The sequence below is a fragment of the Pogoniulus pusillus genome, chromosome 28, assembly GCF_015220805.1.
Source record: "Pogoniulus pusillus isolate bPogPus1 chromosome 28, bPogPus1.pri, whole genome shotgun sequence".
NCBI lineage: Eukaryota > Metazoa > Chordata > Aves > Piciformes > Lybiidae > Pogoniulus > Pogoniulus pusillus.
This window is the reverse complement of record NC_087291.1, coordinates 6,919,603-6,936,561: the sequence shown is the minus strand read 5'-3', so window position 1 is coordinate 6,936,561 and position 16,959 is coordinate 6,919,603. Positions and strand designations below refer to the sequence as shown.

The following is a 16,959-nucleotide window of genomic DNA, read 5'->3' as shown; positions in this document are numbered from 1 at the left end:
AGTGATTGGCATTGGAATGGGCTGCCCAGGGAGGTGGTGGAGTTGCTGTCCTGGAGGTGTTGAAGAAAAGCCCAGATGAGGCGCTTAGTGCCATGATCTACTTGATTAGACAGGACCAGGTGATAGGTTGGACTGGATGATCTTGGAGGTCTCTTCCAACCTGATTGATTCTATGGTTCTGTGATTCCATTCTATGATCTCAGTTTTTACCAACATTGATGAATTTGTCCTCTTTCTATAAGGGCTCAAAGTGAAATCTGCAGTGAGCCTATTAATATCCTGTCCAGAATTGGGCGCAGAGCTCAATACAGCAAGGCCATTTTGGGAGTTCTAAAGACCATCTGCATCACACATGTGACGAACCTAGACTTGCTGCTCTGATGATGAAGAGTCATTCAGCCTGTGGCTCGACCAGACAGGCTTAGTGTTGGGTCTATTATCCATCACCTTCCTTTTGTCTTTCAGTGTGTAGGCATTGTCATTTAAGTATGAAAGTGCTCGAACTTCTCTGTAAATTCACAAGCATCTCACTGATGTAAATTATTCTGAGATTGCCAAATCCTTTTCTTATGAATGTGAGAGTCATGCTGAGTTTGATGTTTCGTTGAGAAATCTTAGGCTTTCTCTTGGCAGTGTAGTATTAAGGTACAGCTCCTGGCCAACAGTTCTGCTTGCATTGCTGAGAACGTATCTTCATATTTGGATGCATTGACAGGTTTTTATTCTGGGTTTGCTTTCCATGCATCACATTTAGCCTATTTCTCAAAAGATACAATTTATTGGAAATAAACTTTGAATTTGTCCTTTGAAAAGGTGTTTACAAGTTCATCCTTGTAGGATAACAATTACAATGTCTTAGAGAATGGTTTTGGTTGGAAAGGGTCTTAAAAGTCATCTAGTTCCAACAGCCCTGCCATGGGCAAGGACACCTCTCCAGTAGACTTAGCTGCTCAAGGCCTCATTCAGTCTGGCCTCAAAAACTTCAGGGATGGGGCATCTACAACTTCTTTGGGCAAGCTGTGTGGAAAGAAGATTTTTTCATACCCATTACAGTTCATACCCAAGAGAAGTCCAGAATTGTAACAAAAAAGGGAAATAGGAGGAGAACAAAAAGGACATCCTGAATATAGGAGCCACAGGAATCTGAGATTAAATCTGTAAGTTCTGCCCCACCATGCTGCAACAAGATCCAGTCAAAATCTGTTCACTCACTGGGCTACCAGCTAAGGCCTTTAATGTGGATTCTGTAATTATTGGCTTCTTTTCTGCAGTGGTCAGGAAGGTGCTTTACATGAGTGTCAGTGATAGAGGGTGCTTGTAAAGGGGGTTTCTTTCCCCCTTTTCCGCAGAGCACCAAGAGGTGGCAATGGAAGGTTTCTTTTCATCTCACCACTAATGATGCACACATTGATGCCTGATAGGAAAAGTAATGCTCTCAAGATTTCTGTATTTATCATATGTATACATAGTGGGTTCCCTCTGGCTTGAGGGTTTTCTTTGGTTTTGAGCATGGGCCAAGTCAAACCCTGCAGTTTTGTGTGTAGTGTGTAGGGCAGACATAACAGGGGCGAAGTTTTATTCCATGGTTCCTTCTTTAGTAGTATCCTGATCTCTCGTGGCATGTTTGCTCTGTGGATTTGAGGTATTTGTGAACTATTTGTTAAAATAACTTTTTAAGGGCTCCAAGTTACCTGAAGCAAAGGTTATATATGTGCAAATACAGTGCTGCTATTCTAGGCCTTTGGGGTATTAGTGCTGTGCAGAATATATGGAGGCTAATAGAAATGACTGTTTTGTGATGTACCATGCACTGTTTGTTACTTTGGGACTATAAAACTTGATTTGCTTGTCAGTCTAAGCAGACCTAGTACACAGTAAACAACCCCTGTAGTAAATCAAGGTGCTGTGCACTCACCACAAAAGCAATTTTAAAACAAAATATAGATTGTGTTCAGTTAGGAGAATATGTGCTAACTATCCCTGTTGTAAATCATGAGTCAGAATCACAGAGGAGTGATTAGTCAGCTTGTGAGGGTTTTTCCATTTCTATTACCCTGTAAAAGTAAATAATTATTTTTCATTTCTTTATTGTCATTGGTTTCCACAAAGATCTATTGAGTCGGGATTTACAAGAAGCCAGTAACTCTTCCTGTTGTTGGTAGGAGAGCCCTGCAGAGGGACCTGGACAGGCAGGATGGGTGGGCAGAGGCCAGTGGGATGAGATTTAACAAGGCCAAGTGCAGGGTTCTGTACTTTGGCCACAACAACCCAAAGCAGCGCTACAGGCTGGGGACTGAGTGGCTGAGAGCAGCCAGGAGGAAAGGAACCTGGGGGTACTGATAGATAGTAAGCTGAAGATGAGCCAGCAGTGTGCCCAGGTGGCCAAGAGAGCCAATGGCATCCTGGCCTGCATCAGGAAGTGTGGCCAGTAGGACAAGGGAGGTTATTCTGCCCCTGTACTCAACACTGGTCAGGCCACACCTTGAGTACTGTCTCCAGTTCTGGGCCCCTCAATTCAAGAAAGATGTTGAGGTGCTGGAACATGTCCAGAGAAGGGCAACAAAGCTGGTGAGGGGCCTGGAGCACAAATCCTATGAGGAGAGGTTGAGGGAGCTGGGCCTGTTTAGCCTGGAGAAGAGGAGGCTCAGGGGTGATCTTATTGCTGTCTACAACTAACTGAAGGGACATTGTAGCCAGGTGGGGGGTGGCCTCTTCTCCCAGGCAACCAGCAACAGAACAAGGGGACACAGTCTCAAGTTGTGCCAGGGTAGGTATAGGCTGGATGTTAGGAAGAAGTTCTTCACAGAGAGAGTGATTGGCATTGGAATGGGCTGCCCAGGGAGGTGGTGGAGGCACCATCCCTGGAGGTCTTCAAGAAAAGCCTGGATGAGGCACTTAGTGCCATGGTCTGGTTGATTGTCTAGGGCTGGGTGCTAGGTTGGACTGGATGATCTTGGAGGTCTCTTCCAACCTGGTTGATTCTATGATTCTACTCTCAGATTGCTAATTGTATTCCTGTAGAACAGGAACTCAAGATAAGCCATTTCTTTCTCTTGCCTTGCCCTCCACCATTGCCCCTTTCGCTTGTTTTCACAGAATATCTCCATGCATAACACAGTCGGAGGAGCAATGGCAGGACCTGGTTCTCACCAACTGACAAATACAAGGATGCCAAACCACGACACCAGCGTTGTGATTCAACAAGCCATGCCATCTCCACAGTCCAGTTCAGTCATTACACAAGCACCTTCCACAAATCGACAGATTGGGTGAGTCTATTGCCACTTTCTCCTTTCTCCAGTTCTCTGGCTCCAGCAGCTGCATGTAGGACCAGATGTTCCACATCTGATTCCACCTGATCTTCTCCTTGTGGTTCTTGAGGTTATGGAGTTTATACTCAGTTCTGTCAGCTTGTGGCAATGACCCTTGTAACATGCGTTGCAGGCTGAGAGGCAGGGACCAGGTTACTACATTTACTCCAGGCACAAGATTCAATTCAAAAGGAGCAGAGTGCTGTACTCACAGGGAAATCTTGCTGTTTTCTATCCAGTTTTCTATTTTTATCTGCTTCCATTCAAAGTTCGTGCTGTTTCTGCCACTGCTCTGAAGCTGATCCTTTCACTTCCTTCAACAGGAATTCTGGGTGCTCAGTGGGATTGGGCTGTTTCCTATATAGGAAATGTAGGAATGCTAGAAGACAAAATATAAAAAGACCATTGAGATAAATGAATTTTGGCACAGAGACCTCTGTGAACAGTTGCTCAATTCGTGATGATGGATCCATAGTTATTCCCATAACTTGACAGTGTGGATGCTTATTGTATTGGTTTGAATGCCAATTGTGTGCTCACGTTTGGAGAAGCGTGTGAATGGAAACATCCATGGTTTGTACACCCGGTTACTTGCAGCACACACGAGACCCTCAGTAGTCACAATGACCTTTTTCAGTTTTACAGGAGCTGCCTAGATGGTTTCAGGGTACAGTTTTTCACCACACAACTCTTTGAGGTTTCATAAATGGAAATAAACGGATAAGAAAATATGTCAGTGGGCTAAGAAAGAAGCAGCAGAGTGGATTCGTTATCTGTCATTTGTAGTTTGGTCACATGCATTTAATGATAAGTGCAAAAAGAGTCTTTATCTCCAGTCATTGTCTAAAGAATTGATGAGCAACTTGCAGTCTCTTCAGAGTGAAACCAAAATGGTAAATCCTGGCCCTGAAAACTCAAAATCTAGTTAGTCTTGGGTTTTCTTTTAAGGTTCTTGGTGTGTGGGGAAGGATGTAGATCACAAGCTCTCTATCTCCCAATGCTGTAGTGGCAGGGATGGCCTGTGGATTCAATGACCCCAGGAGGGTTGGTTATCCAGCCACACACAGGACACATGTTCCATCTGCTGCTCTGGTTTATTGCTTTTAGCAAAGCTCCTCTACTTTCATTTTTTATTGCTACTTCAAGATTTAATTCTTAATATAGAAATCTGACACTATGGTCAAGTAAATGTGTTTGATAGATGTGCCTTTGTGGATGTTATGTGTTGCCAAAACACAACATTTGAGATTTCATGTGCAATGCCATTCACCTGTGAATCCAAGAAGGTTGTTGTCTCATTCTGTTGGAAAACAGGGAAGAGGTAAAAAACAGGAGGGAAAACAGAGAAAACAGGAGAGAATGAAGAGTTTCTTTTTCAGTTTTAGAAAGAAAAACAGCTAATGCTGGTACTTAGGTTAAGAATGATTAAGCTCCTGTTCAAATTCTGACTTAACAGGTCTAATGGTGGTTATGATCCTAATTAAAACCAAAATAAACCTAAACAGCTTTTAATACTCAGTGGTGAGGTGTTTTATACGGGACTGTACTTGGCTTCCAAACAATTGTTTCTATATAGTGAGAATAAAACTGCCTGTGGTTTTTGCAAGACTCCATCAGTCAAGTTTTAGGTTTGCTTTGGTTCAAGACCACAGTGATTACAATCTCCAGTGTTGGAGAGGCTGAGGACAAAAAGGCATATTTCCTAGTTTGTGGTGAGCATCTCCTTTGGGAAGCTTTGTCATGATATATCTTAATTCTTCTCTGTGACTGAATCACACAAATGTTTCCTAACTCTCGGTCTAAAGCTGCTCTATTGGGAGGCAATTGTCAGCATTTTAGTCTCTGTGTGAATTGGTGTGTGAATGAGACTTATGGTGTGACCTCTAGCATATTCAGTTCCCCATTATTCCCTCTTCCTAGGAGGTTTTGTTTTTTGTCCATGGTGTGTCCTAGGAGATAATTGCTGCATTTTCAACTTCATCTACTTGCCAAAACGTTGAGCATCCTCGTTGTTAGTCTTCTTTTTCTTCTGTCTTTTCCCCATGGTGCCTATTTTATTTACTCAAAGAACATATTTTATTGCTTCCATTTATATTTATCTTATCCTCCTAAACGTGCTAAGAATTATATCCAAAGCTCATTCATGAGCAATACAGACTGGACAGTGATTTTTGATATTAGGCAACTGAAGCAAAATACAGAGGGATTCAGAAAATATTTGAGTTCAGCAAACTTTGATTTTAGTTTGGCCTTACAGAGTTGAGATGGTTCAGCTTTTTAACAAGCACAAATTCTGAGGTGCTCAAATCAGTGGTTTTGGGTTGGATTCCCCATTTTTAAAAGAAGGCATCTGAAGCTGCCCCAAGGGATAGATGAATCCTTATTTGAAGAATTGTGCCAGGAAATATTCCTTTTAATGAGCAATAAAACCAGCAGAAAGCAACTGGGTAAAAGTCTCACTGAGTTCTGTAAGAGCAGGATCAAGCCCTAAAGGTTATACAGAACCATCTTGTAGCAATATTCTGATTTTTATCACAACCACAAATATTTTAGTGTCAGAATATGGCCAAGCCACCTGCAAATGTTTGTGATGGCCTTACTCCAATGAAAACATGGAGCAGCAATGAAAGTCTTCATTTAGACCCTGCTTGTAGGCTGTGCTCTGGTAACAGAGAATGGGACCCACCTGTGCCCGCACACAGCTTGCTCCGTGATGAGGAGTGGGTGAGTTCACAGCATCTGGCATTCCCGAGGGATGTAATTTTTCCCTACTTTCTTCTCTCATTCTCTTTTTCCTACCTCTCCCTCCCTCCACACCTCTTTTTTTCCTGTCTCTTACTCTTGCTCTGGGGGCTTGCATAGAAAGATGAGATACTGACAGAGAGCATGGGAAGACATGACAGAGTGAGCACTGTGGGACAAGTCTTATTGGCACAGTATATATACACATATTGTTTCAGGTATTAAGCATCAGCTACTACTGAATAGGCATCCAGCCAGATTAATCAGAAAAAAGGAAGAGCATGAAGTTTAGTACCCTTGAAAACAAGACAGAGTGCAGACCTGCTTTCCTCCCACCTTCTATCTTGGTCGAGAACAAACAGCAACATTATCATTACAGCAAACTAGCAGGTTGGTATAAAGGTCCCAGATAGTATTTATGTGGTGAGGCAGTCTCTAACCTTGCCATCCCTCCTCCTTCCTCACCAAGGCTTTAGCATGTGGGAGGAATGCTGTAACTAGTAACTACTTGTGCTGATGAAAAATCACTTGAGGAACACTTAGCAGTGAAGGGTGTCTTTGGTTGATTAATAGCACATCGCTTCTAGATAAGATACTTGGAGGAAAAGCAGTAAAGCATATGATATAAGACATACATTTGTCAAAGGTATAGAAAGGCAGATAAGCTGAATCAGCTTAAGATATGGGAATCTGAACTAGGCTGTACAATAACAGAGTTTGTCTTCTTTTAAAGAACAGCTTGGTGTTTTCAGTGACAGTATTCAGCAATGTGTGTGAAAATTATGGTCAGACAAATCAGTGACAACACAGTGCACTGGCTGCATTATCTGGGTATGATTTTTGCTGGGTAAATAGGTCTTTTTCAGACCAGCAAATACTGTAGGTAGCCACTGCCTGACAGCTCAGTGTTCCAGGAGAAAGGAGCCTGCTGCTGTTTTTCAATCTAGCAGCAGACATAACTAGTAATTATTTGAGCTTGGAACTCACTGGTGCGACTCTGCAGCTGAAAGACTACCCAAGATGATGGAAGGTGGTCAGGTCCAGCAAGTTGATGATGGAAGGTGGTCAGGTCCAGCAAGTTGTTGATGTTGGTTACCATGTTAACGTTGTCCTAAGTGGAGAAGGAGACGCGAGTCCAGTTTTGGTGAGCTCGGGCTCTGAAGTGGCCATAGAACACTAACCATGTGATGTAAATTACCTGTTTTCAAAGTGGTGTAGAGCATTTTAATCAAGATAAGATGGTCTTCTGGCACAGCATCAGAAGGGAAAAATTACAACCACATTTGGTGAAACGCAAGCAGGTAGGAAAAGGCAACAAAGGGCTTTGGAGGATGCCTCTGGTGCCTTTATGTGTCGAAGGATCATGGTATAGGGGGAGGACAGCCTTCCAGCACTCATTTTAACACCTATGTGTTTCCTTCCTGTTCCTCCTTCTTCACTCTCACAATGCCACACATTGCTCTCTGTTTCCAGTTTATCATCTTTTCACAGGGTTGAATGGTTTCCAAACAGAGTGGCATGGGAAAAGGAATGGTCATGAAAACTGCATGTAATGGGCCTAGCAGAGGATCAGTGACACAATGAAGAGTCAAACTCATTATGACTGGCCTGGGGATTTGAAAAATGAAAAAAACTCACCTGCAGTCTTAATCTGAAGGGCCTGAGATGGTAGGAGAGGACTCTGTAGCAAGCACAAGAGTTTTACTACAGCACCAAGCTGTCTGGGACTGCAGGTGCTGGGTGAGTTCTGAGGGTATCCTGCTAGCATCCTTTATAGCTTGAGGCAATAGAAAAGATTCCTGTAAGAGATATTACAGGGCAGCTAGTTCTGAAAGTGACTTGGAATAAGCTGGTAACTCAGACAAGTCTTTGTACATGGTAGAGGAAGTCTTTCTTTAAGCTCCTAGTGAGTTGGAGGATTGTGTGGTGTCAAAGAGGCCATGAAATGATGTGCTTCTATTAAATTCAAAGATCAGTTCCCTTTCCAGGAAACCTGAGATATAAGCCTGCTCCAACTTGTGTATTTGAACTGAATCACCACAGCATGTTGTGAGATGAGAAGAAATATGCACTGAGAGATGAAGTATCAAATGACCCCTCAGGTATTTGATTGGGTCCATTCCATATCCCTGCTTGTGCAGAATATAAGAACAGCTACATCACTGGAAGAGGAGGAAAAAGAAAAGGTGGAAAGAGAGCATCTGGCAGTGCCATTCTGTCCAAGAGTTTGGCTTTTTTTCCTGTTTTTATACCCAAAGTTGGGCTTATTCTATGATTAATACTCCTGCTTCTTTCTATTCTGTTTATGCTGAGATGGTTTTTGTAGTCCCTTCTAATACACTGGCTTTGGCCAGCCTTAAAATGTAATCCCATCAAGCCACATGTGCACAGCAGCCACAAGTCTGTGGGAAGCTCAGGTGAATTAGTACAAGTGAGCCATTCACAGAAACAAGTTGTCTCATGGCTTACAGCGAGTAGACTGGGTGATGTGGCATCTGCTTGATGGATCCTCTCAAGCTATTTCATCCCTTCTAGACTGGCTGAAGCACTTAGTGCCATGGTCTAGTTGACTGGCTAGGGCTGGGGGATAGGTTGGACTGGATGATCTTGGAGGTCTCTTCCAACCTGGTTGATTCTATTCTATTCTATGTTTATCACTGAGTGATAGTTGCTGCCTAGGTCCATGCACTGATCTGCAAACCAAACCTTGTCACTCTGTGATATTTGGAAACTCTGTATGCTTCCCAGCCTCCCCTGTTGTCTGCAGTGGCATGTTCAGGAGCTGCTGACTCAATCTCTCCTGACACTGCTGAGTCAGGAAGAAAAAGAGCAAACAGCACCCGCCTGTGTGTCAGACACAGCACAAAGGGCTGATTGTTCTCAACAGATCTCCTCTTTCCCCAACCACACACTCCCGTGCCTTCCCAAAAAATCTGTCTTGCTGTAAGGCCTAGAGAAGGGTTGGAAAGTACTGACATATATCAAGATGACTTTCAGGGGACTGAAAGGAGGATCATTAGCCAGGTAATAAATAGCCTGTCAACCAGGAATGGAGGGAGTTCAGTGCTTTTCTTATCTGACTTGAAGTCAGCTGTTGTCCTGAAAGTTATGTGCTTGATATACATGTTGGTTAAATTTATTAATTAAAACAGTGTTTTCTACTTGACAAACCCCCCAAGCTTGTTAGACATGTTGCTTGTTCACAGCAGAAGCACCCAAAAGTAAGTATTGGGGATGTGGTGTGACTCGCTGGCCACTGACTCTTGTTAGAATTGGCAGAGGAAGCTCTTGTGCTCTCTCTCTCTCCCCCTCCCCTCTTCTGATGGCTGTTTTAGATAGTCAGTGAAACCACACTTGAGCCAATTCTTATTTGGATGGTTTCTAGGAAATAGTCATGACATTTCCATTCTGGAAAGCTTGTTCTGCCTGAGAACCATAGAAAAAGGAGATCAGAATTAGCATACTACACCCATAACTGTACCTGAACAGAACTATCAAGCTTTCACAGGCATAGGCTGGCTTTCATATCAGAGTAGGTCATAAATAGGACTTAAACATGATATACAGAACTTGGAGAATACAGTGTTGATTGCTTTATTTTAGTGGTTGGTATCTCTTATGTACCCCCCCATGTACACATAAAATAGGCAATATATATAAATCTTCTTTAAAGGTGTCATCCAAATTTATAGTCAGTGCTTCTGATTTATAGAACTCTTTGAACTAAAACAGATGTAATATAATTTTTGGATGAGAGAGGATATCAGGGGTTCAGTGGGTTTGATGATCAAGCTGTCCTAGACGTGAAATGATCATGAGAGCTCAGAACAGCCAAATGGCATAGCTCTGCTCTTCATCACAGGTTTGCACTTAACATGCCCTGATGTAGGATTCCAGTATGTGTTTTATCCAAGTGTCAGCCTGTTTGACAGGTAACTAAGCCACAGTAAAACACTAACTCAAACAATATAGACTTTGTTTGGTGTAAGGCTTGAAAAAATACTTATTTTCTTTTTTCTTTAAGAGAGTAATGTACAGGTTGCAGAGAAATGACAAGCTTTGTGATGCTGCCTCACACCATATTAGACCAGAGGAGGACTTAAAGAGGTGCTAGGGTTGGCCCAATGACTATAATGAATGAGTAAAAAGTGAAGAATTTTGTGCAAAGGACTGTGATAAAAATATAGCTGCTTAGTGAATAGTTATGTTTACATCAGTCTCAAGAAGGGAGTTGGTGTGGATGTACTGAACAGAAACCACCTTGATTTTACAAGTCTGTCTTGTCAAGGTATTTTTAAATGCTTTCAAAGGGATATAAACCCGTGCTAAGTTAGTGAAGTGTTTAGGATGGATTGTTTTTTAAGCTTGTACCTGGCTGAAAAGCAATCACAATAGTTCAGACAAAAAATGTCTGGAGAAAAATACAGAAATTATAGACTATATGTAGAGTGGATTGATCCAATTTTACCACCTGTAAAAGTAGACCTTCCTATTAATGGATGAGTTGAGATTTAGAAATCAATGGTATACGACATACATAAGCTTGGACTTCTGGCCAAGCCAAATAGAGGCTTGAAAAAGGGATCCAGAACAAAATGCAATTTAAATCAAACACATAGTGAAATCTAAGATGACAACATCATTAAGTTTTGACTTCTTTTGAACAAATTAAATCATGCTGGATTTCGAGGAAAAAATATAACTGAAATAATTCTGGCACTTTGGAGACCTTCTAGCAAAATTCTGTGTAGTAAATAATTACTTTAAATTCTCTCAGCAATGCTTAGTAAAAAGATTGCTGAAGTAAAAAAGAAAGTGCTGTCTAGAGAGGTAGACTGAGAAGCGTTCAGGTTGATGAGTGCAGGAAGAGTGTTCCTTGGTAGAAAGAATGAACTATAGAGTGTGTTTTAGAAACATTTACTGTTATGAGCATCTGTATTCTGCCAACAGAGACCTTTATTCTGAGCTCATATAAATGAAGTGGAATTTTGCCAGTGAAAGAAGGGGTTATGTTACTTCAGTTGTAGGATCCAGGTCCTAATTGGTTTATGAAATGAAGGGGGCAATCTTTGAGCAATTACCAGCTTCCTCTGATGCAAGTGAAGTGAATCACAGCTGTTCTGATAGGGTCCATAAAAACCTGGCAAGTAATAAAATTATTTCAGTGGACAATTCTCCAAATGAGTGGAATCCAAATCCCTGTCTCATTTGACAGATTTTAGAGAACTGTATATGCTTCCTAGGGAATTCTGATTTATATTATGTTACTTTTATCTCATTCTTTAACCATAGCATCCAGGCTGACCAGTGCTGTAAATGTAAGGCCTCAAAGTAACATTCTTACTCTTTTCTTTCCCCTAAAAATTGAAATACAAAGTCTACTTGTCAAACATTAATATAAGAAAAAAAAAGTCATGCCTGTTTTTTGTTTTGTACCTTTTCTTCCTTATGCCTTTATACTTTTCTGTCTATTCCTCACCTCCTGTCTCTTCCTTCCCCCCCCTTTTTTTTTCTTTTTAAGATAAAAAAAAAAAAATGTATGGTTAGTGTCAAATTCTCCCAGACATAAATTCTTCTACTGCTTCTAGTCCTATGATTCCTTTAATGAAAACAGGAATTTTTAGCCTTCTGCATTTTCTTCAAGCAACTTGACATTTTCTAGACCTGGTTAAAAGTCAGATATGTTAATTTTGATGTCTTAGCAGAGCAGTTATTCTGAACCATTTGTTCAGGTCTTGGTAGTCTACATCTAATAGTCCCTAAAGAGCAGCCAAACAGAGAGGGATCTGGGGGTGCTGATTGATACCTGCTTGAACATGGGCCAGCAGTGTGCCCAGGTGGCCAAGAGAGCCAGTAGCTGTCTGTAATTTCCCAGGCAAAGACAGGATGACCTCACCTCTGGAAGTAAGATGACTTTAAAAAGAAGGCAATTAGGGAACATAATGAAAATTTCTTAATGAGTAATGAACTGAGTTTACAGGCTGGTTAAATATCAGCTGATTAGTCTTGAAGCTCACACTGTGTAAGCGTCCACTTTAACACCTATATCAGGACTACATAACCGTGGAGCTTCTCCCTTGTATTGCTCTACATATGGTGAGTGTTGCTTGTCGTGTCTTATGTTGCTACCTCTGGTTTCTAGCAGGAGTCCAAGCTGCTGCAGTTTAGCTGCAAGGTGCTGTCTGGAGGTGCACTTTAGAAGGAAATTTGTTATCTGGCTTCCTTTCCTGACAGGTGGTTTCTTATACCACACGTCCCTGGCTTGTAACATGCAATAGGGATGTTGCAGGTATTGCATAGGAAGCTGCTTGAGAGGTGCAGAGATCTGACTGATGATTCTCTCATGGTGCATCTAGGCAGAGCTACATCCAGGCTTCCCTGAAGTATTCTCGTGCTCTCTGCAAGTGTCTTTGCGCTACTTCTTTTGCTGCAGTCTGTTCCAGGCCCACAGAGGAAAGGGACCTATAGTGTCTCTGAGTTTGCTGACCTGTGGGGAAATAAAACAGGAAGCAGAATAATATTTCTACTGTGAAGCAGCAAAGAAGGCTTGAAGAAAGCAGTCAGTGAGTTCCCTTTTAGCCATACTAAGTGGATGTGGAGAGAAATGTGGATTCTGAGCCCTGCAACAGGGAAGAAAATCCATACTTGCTTCCAGATTTTCCCTTGGCCTCTATGTAGCTCCATTGTTCCAATAAGAGATTTGTGACTTGGAGGATTTATTCAGAATCTATATAAAACATAATAGGCAAAGTTCACTCCAGAAGCCATCAAGTGCAACTATATTTTTCTGTGGGGAAGCTGGGGTCCCTTCCAGTCTGCTCTTTTCCTGTACACAGGAGAAGTGCCTCCTAGTAGCATGGAGCTTTGTGTTGCACGTTAATGCAACATCAAGGGTTGTGGGGCCCTAACTCCTATAAAGAGAATACTGGAAACAATATTGGGCCTGAACAGAACTCATAAATGGGGAGGGAAGCAAAAACTCTTATATAAAAGAAAACAGGGACTGAGAACAAAAGTTAAAAAAAAAAGGCACTTGAGACCTCAATGGGAAAATCAATTTTTATTTTGGAGGAAATATCCCTGGAAATGTTCAATTATTCTGACAAGCAAGTTGGGAAGATACAAGATGTGTCCTTGAAGACATTGTAAATGGCTCTAAGACAAAAAAAAGCTATTCCATGTTAACAATAAAACCCCACCAGTGAGGTACACATTTCCTTCTTACTCCTTCTGCTTGCTCATTATATGAACAGGAAAATAGAGATACCCCTGCCATGTTTACAGGCCCTGCCTTGTTATTTGTGTGATGGACAGAGAGCTAAAAGCTGTATTGCCAACACTGCTGATTGGAAAAACCTGGAACTAATCAAGAGACCTCATTTGTTAGTGCTCATATGTTCACTGTGGAAATTACTCGGGAGAACAGTTCTACCGGTGCAGAACAGTGCTCTGTAGCAGAACTGCAGAGGAATGACAGAGGCTTTTGGGGAATAGGATGAAGAATGTCAATGTTAAAAAAAACCAACAACCAACCCCAAAAAAACTACATTTGCTTTGAAAGCTTTTTTTTTTTTTTTAATATTATTTAAAAAAAATAAATATTTTCCACTGGGGGAAAGAGAAGGGTGACAAAGCTGGTGAAAGGTCTGGAACACAAACTCTATGAGGAGAGGCTGAGGGAGCTGGGGGTGTTTAGCCTGGAGAAGAGGAAGCTCAGGGGGAACCTCATTGCTGTCTACAACTACCTGAAAGGAGGTTGTAGCTTGCTGGGAGTTGGTCTCTTCTCCTAGGCAGCCATCAACAGAACAAGGGGACACAGTCTCAAGCTGTGCCAGGGCAGGTTCAGGCTGGATGTTAGGAGGAAGTTGTTGGCAGAGAGAGTGATTGGCATTGGAATGGGCTGCCCAGGGAGGTGGTGGAGTTGCCATCCCTGGAGGTGCTCAAGAAAAGCCTGGATGAGGCACTTAGTGCCATGGTCTAGTTGACTGGCTAGGGCTGGGTGCTAGGTTGTACTAGATGATCTTAGAGGTCTCTTCCAACCTGGTTGATTCTATGATTCTATGACTCATAAAGTTTTTACTTGTTATTGTTTACTTACTTTCTGGTTTAGTTTGCTTACTGGTTTACTTACTTTCTTTAGTCAAGAATTTCAGTGGAAGTTTCAGCTGAGTTATTGTCAATATTGGGTTATGTTGTTTTATTACTGGGTCTGCAGAGTATTCCTTTCTGTGGTGTTGCCTTCGCAAACTCTGCACTGTGAAACTTTGTCACAACTGAGAACACAAGCTGCCCAGGCTAAGGGGCTCTTTGCAGGTAAACATGCTGCTCCCTTTCTCCTGACCTGTCTGCTTAATTCCAGCTCTTCTCCCACCGGCTGACACGGTTCTTTCTTTCCAAGTCGAGTCACAAGACAGGAGATGGGTTGCCTTGGTGGTTGCTGAGATACAATGTGCTTTCTTGGATGGTTAGTGGCAGTACTGTTGTTTCACTCCAGTAAGGTGTATGGCACAACCTGGTGTAACAGAGAAGAGACCTGATGAGTAAAGGATGAGTAATTGTCATTAAGGGCACAGAGTGCATTGTCTAAAGGGAAAAAAAAAAGAGACAATCAGTTGAAGGTCAGACTGTGAAGAATTCAGGCTTTGCTGTGATTAGTGTTTGCAGTCACTTCTGTATCATGCAGTGTGTGTTGGATGTGTTTGCTGTTTTGACATTTGCTGTGACAGTGTGACACATGTGCACGTGTTCTTGCTGGGTTTTTAGAATATGTGATCACTTATGGCTGCACCTAGATGCTCTCCTCCCCTCCAGTTCTCTGCTTTTGCTGTTTCAAGGAAACGTGATCTTTCACTACAACTTGTGACATTTGCACTCCCAGTGCAGTGGTGGCTCCAGGGTTCAAACTTACAGCCTAAAAAAAGAACTAGGCTAAAGGGCTGTTACTGTCAAGAATAAAGCCATGTACTGTAACTGAGAGTAATCAGTTTGGATCATATTCACAGATTCTTTGTATTAGCTTTATCAAGTCAGGCCATCAGAGAGCAGATAGACAGGTAAGACCGAAAGACCTCTGAACCCAATTAAAGTTGTACCACAAAGAAATCAAGTTCATGTGGTTTACATTTCAGAAAGTTACATTTGGTGGGCTGTACTTACTTTTATTCTGTAACCTAATGCAGACCATGTGAACATTTGAAACGCTTTTAACAGTTAAACCAGCTCAAATAACACAGAACCAGAGCAGCAATAAAGAATGAATTAAGACTGATTGCAACTACAGCCATTTATTTTTTTCCTCTTAAAGGAATATAAATGAGTTGTATATTAGAAAGAACTACCACATATATAGTAATTTCATCTTCAGCTTTTAGTGTGACAGTAGCCATTCTCTTATCTTTTAAAATGAATGTTTGGTTTGAAAAGCAGTTCTAAACCCACCGATTTTATTTGCAGTGTTTCAGGGTGAGTTTGGATATTCCCATTGATACACATAGTTTGGGAACTGGTCATACAGCTCTGAAATAAACCCGAGGAGCTGACATTTAAAATACTTGGCACAACAAGAGCATGAGTCTGTCAGGATAAGAAAGTAGGTGTTTTGTTTGCAGTCCCTTTTCATTCACAAAAAACTCCTTGCCCGCTGGCATTGGGTAAGCTTTATGTCTGGAGCAGGTAGATGTTCAGCTGGCGCAGGCTGGTATGTGTACAGTTTCTCTATTTGCTGAACAAAGAGCCTGAATGAAAGTCTTGAGGCTCCAGAAAACCTGGCTGGAGGTGGACAGTGCCAAATGTGCCTGTCCTGCTTCTGACTTGAGGAAAGTGATGCAGTTTACATCCGAACAGAACAAAATGACTGTGTTGCTTAGCACCAGGATCATTCAGTTGGATCAAATTTACCCAATTTTGCTTTGCAACAAAGATTTTTCCAGGACTCTGGGAGGTCTTCCTGGCACTGGGGAAGGAGATTAGGCCCACATCTTTTGCCATTGTTATAGTCTCTCCTGAAGGAAGAACTTCCTATGGCCCCAACTCGTTCCTAGTATCTCCAAGACACTGAAATGCAAGCCTCGTGCCATTCTGCTGTTTGGCACAGAGCCACCTGCCTATCAGCAACTGAGTCCTGCTTCCTGGCTCCAGAGCACGGCTGCTATCCTGAGTGGATATAGCTGCTTTCCCTCAACAGCTGTCCTGATGTGTGTATAACAGCCTTCCCCACTGCTCCTTGTGTAGAGCTGACTGCTCTGTTAGCTTTATCCCCAGCTTCCCCATGTGGTGCCTTTTGGGGCTGATGTGGCAGAGATGATGTTCAGGCATGGGTCTTAATTTTGGCGTGCTTGAAACCTAAGCCTGTGTATCACCAAGGCATTTTTGTGACTGTGTGTCTTCCTATAAAGGTAATTTCCTTTACCTTTTCAAAATTAAGATGAAACAAGAGCAAATAAACATTAAGATTTGTTTTGAAGGAGTTCATCATACTCAAGTGTAGGAACACTTTAATTTTCTCTTTTTTTTCCTTCCATTAAAATAAATATGTGAGTGTCCTGCTGAATTAGACATTCACTAATCCTTCAAACACTGATTTTTGTTTTGAAGAAGTATTATGCATCTTTTTTATCATTCCAGTTAATCAATTCTATTATAGTTGCTCCTAAAGGCTCTAAACCAGACTTCATTCTTTGCAAAATACCTCAGAGTTCTATGTCAAGAGAAGAGCAAGCCTACAATCCTCTCCCTTGTCCTCAATCTCTCTGTTTCATTTTTGCTTCTGTGAGTGTAGAAGGTATCCATTCATGCATCATCTTCTGTGTGTGTGTATTTTCCTTGCTTTCCCTAGACTGGTCAATGAAAACTTAGTGGCAGACAGACTCTCAGGAAGTTTTCCATCCTAGTTTCTTTCAGTAATGAA

At 41.9% G+C, this 16,959-nt stretch overlaps 1 protein-coding gene across 5 annotated transcripts in view; it reads left to right on the top strand.

Moving 5' to 3' along the window:
- The window catches only part of CREB5 (cAMP responsive element binding protein 5), a 298,766-nt gene that overhangs the window by 87,596 nt on the left and 194,211 nt on the right, over window positions 1-16,959 (top strand). For all 5 annotated transcript variants that reach the window (XM_064167112.1, XM_064167110.1, XM_064167111.1 and 2 more), the window contains one exon: window positions 3,097-3,269. In XM_064167112.1, coding sequence (XP_064023182.1) covers window positions 3,097-3,269 — 173 coding nt within the window. The remainder of the gene's footprint in view (window positions 1-3,096; window positions 3,270-16,959) is intronic.